Source organism: Scardinius erythrophthalmus (assembly GCF_964197995.2).
Source record: "Scardinius erythrophthalmus genome assembly, chromosome: 1".
Lineage (NCBI taxonomy): Eukaryota > Metazoa > Chordata > Actinopteri > Cypriniformes > Leuciscidae > Scardinius > Scardinius erythrophthalmus.
Window position 1 is genome coordinate 38,197,705 of NC_138221.1, and position 3,579 is coordinate 38,201,283.

Consider the following 3,579-nt stretch of genomic DNA (forward strand, 5'->3'; position numbering starts at 1 on the left):
CGTTCCCTTCATCCAGGCCGTGTCCGTGTCGGCCAGCGTCCTCAGCCTGACCGTCATCAGCGTCAACAGATACTACAGCGTTCACAGCCCGCTGAATTCCCTCTCGTACTTCACCCAGAAGAAGATCTACATCACCATTGTGTGCGTTTGGGTCTTGTCCTCTGCCATTTGTGCGCCTTTGCTCTTCATGATCAAGCTGGACAAGATCCACTTGATCGACATCGCCGTGCCAATCTGCCGAGAGCTGTGGCCGCAGGCTAGACTCAAGCAGGTCTACAACGTGCTCCTTTTCGTAGCTCTCTACTGCATCCCTGTGACCTTTAACCTCATCATCAGCTTCCTGACGGGCCGGAAGCTCTGGAGGGCTTCTCAACATTTCGCAGACTTCGATCCGCACAGCCTGGCCATGCACGCCTCGCGTCTGAAGATGCGCAAGAAGATCGCCAAGGTGGTGGTCACTTTGGTTCTCCTGTTCGCCGGCTCCTGGCTCCCGCTTTACGTGGCAGACATCCTCATTGACCACGAGGTTCATCCTCCTCACTGGGTTCTGCAGACTCGGCCTTTCGCACAGTGGTTGGGCCTTACTAACTCCAGCCTCAATCCCATCTGTTATTGTTTCTTGGGCGATTTGTACCGTTCTGCCAGAGCAGTTAGGTCCAAGTATCATCAGAGGATGCTTTCTGTCTTTAGATCCTCCAGCTCTTCTAAACTGTCCAGTTTGCTCTCTCTCAAAATGCAGAAAACTGGCCGGCGACAAGGTGCCGTGAGCCAGGTGTCAGTAGAGACTCTTTCTGATTGGTGTTCCAACAACAGCCAAATGGTTTCTCCCCAAAGCCCCTCAGAGAAGATAATGTCTACAAGCAATCTCGAATTATCGAACTTGTAGTAGGCTAAGGGCGCATGTACCTGAAAGGACACAGAGCACTTAAAGGGATTGTTCACCCAAAAACATCTTATTTTGTGTTGCACAGAGGAAAGAAAGTCATACAGGTTTTGTAACGACATGAGGGTGAGTATTTAATGACAGAACTTTCATTTTTGGGTGGACTATCTCTTTAAGTATTGTTCATTTGTCTTGCAGTACTGTCAAAAGCATGTGATTCTAGTGTAACATGTAGCATAGTTTGTGTTCGCAACCACCCTTACGAAAAAGAAGTATACTTCAAGTTCATTTTATGAAGTATACTTAAGTAATGTTCAAGTATATTTTTAAGTATACTTTATGTAGTAAGTACACTAATATCAATGTGTACTTGTAGTAAACTTTTTAGTTTATGAAAGTACACACTGAAGTGTACTCTCAATACATTACTAGTTTAGTAGTTTATAATGCAAGTATACTTTTGAACATAATATTATACTTATAGTTTACTATTTATATATTATTTTTGCACTTGCAGTATACTACTATGTTCAACTGTAGATATTATTTTTTTATACTTGAAAAATACCTTTAATTGTACTTTAATTTGAAAAATATTTTATTAGCTTCATGCATCCTTTTTTACCAACACTTGAATGTCGGTAAGTTTCATAAAGAAATGTGCAACATTTTAAACAAAAAATTTGAGAAAATCACATTTTTGTCAAAGAAGAAGGCACTTCATCTGCGTTTTGATCATCGTTCTGAATCTGATCGAGTAGATCGAGTCCAACCCCCCCAAAGCTTCACAGTCGTTTTCTCTTCATGGGTTACGCTTCATATCATTTGGTAATATTAAGCAGTTTTGATTTGCTCGCTGTTTAATGTTTGATGATCACGTTATTTTACATTTGAGTGAGCAATCTTCTATAGATGTGTCATAGCGCCCCCTATCGTATAACAGTGAAAACATGGATATCTGGAAAATTCAGTCAATGGTGGGGAAAAGTAGCCTGGCTAACGTCAGACCTCTTTCTCATTGAGACGTGGTCTGGGAACCATGTTAATTTTCTCGTATTTGAGGCGTGGTTTACGAATGCCCAGAGCCTTTTATTGGGCGCTACGAATGTCTATCAAATGCGCCTGTACGTAGCTCATACCCAATCGTTTCAATTATACCAGATGACGTATGTAGAGCGACAGAAATTCTACGAGGAAGAAGACGAAATAAACTTGCGTTCTAAACTACTTAGAACACTATCTAAGGCTGCATCGAAAGGTAACTTCGCGTCTGATGCCATGTTGGATCCATCGATATTAACAAACTGCTTCGGTGTGTCGCATAGACGTCGTCATCGTCTTGCTGCTCCCTCCCCGTTCTGTGATTGGTTCCCTTTTTGAGGGGAAAATCTGGTCCATGGTGTCCAGGCTGCCTAGCAGCGTGAATAAAATCGCGCTGCGCTCAAGGCAGCATGGGGAAACCCAGGCTAGGGGAAAAGTAGAATTAGAGTCAAATCCTATACACTACCAGTGGACTAGCCTACACAAAAATTCAGATATGCAAAATTAGAAATATCTGTTTTATATCAATATTCTAATCAATATTTTCAAACAATGTAAGTTTCATAAAACTGTGTATGAAAAAACTATGTAAAAAAAAAAAAAGTATATTTAATAGGCTACTCAATCAAAAGAGTTAACACAACTACAAGCCTATACTTTGAATACTTAATTATACTTTAAGTATATCTCGATCAAAAGATTGAGTACAACTACAGGCCAAATATACTTGGACTTTTCTCACAGTATAAGTCAAGTACACTTAAGTGTAATTTTAAGTATATTTCTGAGAAGTACATAAAGTATATTTTTGAGAAGTATATAAAATGTAGACTGAAAGTATACTTTCTTATTTTTAGTTTAAAAGAAGTACACTAATAGAACACTTGAATAAACTTCTTTTTCGTAAGGGCATCCACAGTTACATTGCATCATTACATTCATGGTGATACATATACACACTGTACTTCCTGTAAATAAAGAGCACTCTTTTGTATAGACATCACTGATTGTACATAAATTCTGAATTAAGGCCAAGACCAATGTTCGCATGCAAAAATACGATAAAATAAGTGTGATAAACATTTTAATTTGAATGAACAGCTAGTCGAACATTCACATGCAGTTAATGTGCCAAATGTGTTTACAGAGAGGTGATTTAAAAAAAAAAAGCAAATACAAAAATCTGAATGGCTGTTTGAGTGAAACTTCCTTTCTTCTCTGTGACAGACAGGTGTCAGAAATGGAAAGTTGTGCTGCACTGCTTTCTACTTTTGTGTAAGCGCCATCTACTGTCAGTCTGTCTGTGTTTTAATTTTTGTTTTACTCTTTGGAAATGCGAAAATCAGATTTTTTTAATTTTCTTCCCAAACATTTGTGTTGGTGTGAACAGGGCTTTACTGCACTCTAATAGCAGTTAGAAAAAATACACTGTCGACTAATTGTGAATTTTCCAGATATTTTAATCATTTGCTTTGGCTTTAGAACAAATACAATATAAAAGCCAATTATTTATTTGTTCTTATAATATCATGTTTAATATTTTCTCATACAGTGTAAATGGAACTTTACGTATGAATATACACACTGTCCTGCCAAAAAGGTTGCTTTTTGGATTTAAATAGGCAAATGCTTAAGAGTTTATGTCATTGTCATCC

The 3,579-nt window shown here is 38.6% G+C and overlaps 1 protein-coding gene across 1 annotated transcript in view; it reads left to right on the top strand.

The window, feature by feature from the left end:
* LOC308686928 (neuropeptide FF receptor 2) overlaps positions 1 to 886 on the top strand; it is a gene marked incomplete at both ends in the record, with an annotated part of 1,290 nt that extends 404 nt beyond the window's left edge. Inside the window, one exon of the mRNA XM_081359038.1 lies at positions 1 to 886. This exon is cut by the window's left edge and continues 404 nt beyond it. Within this exon, the coding sequence (XP_081215164.1) occupies positions 1 to 886 (886 nt within the window).
* Positions 887 to 3,579: the final 2,693 nt, after the last annotated feature.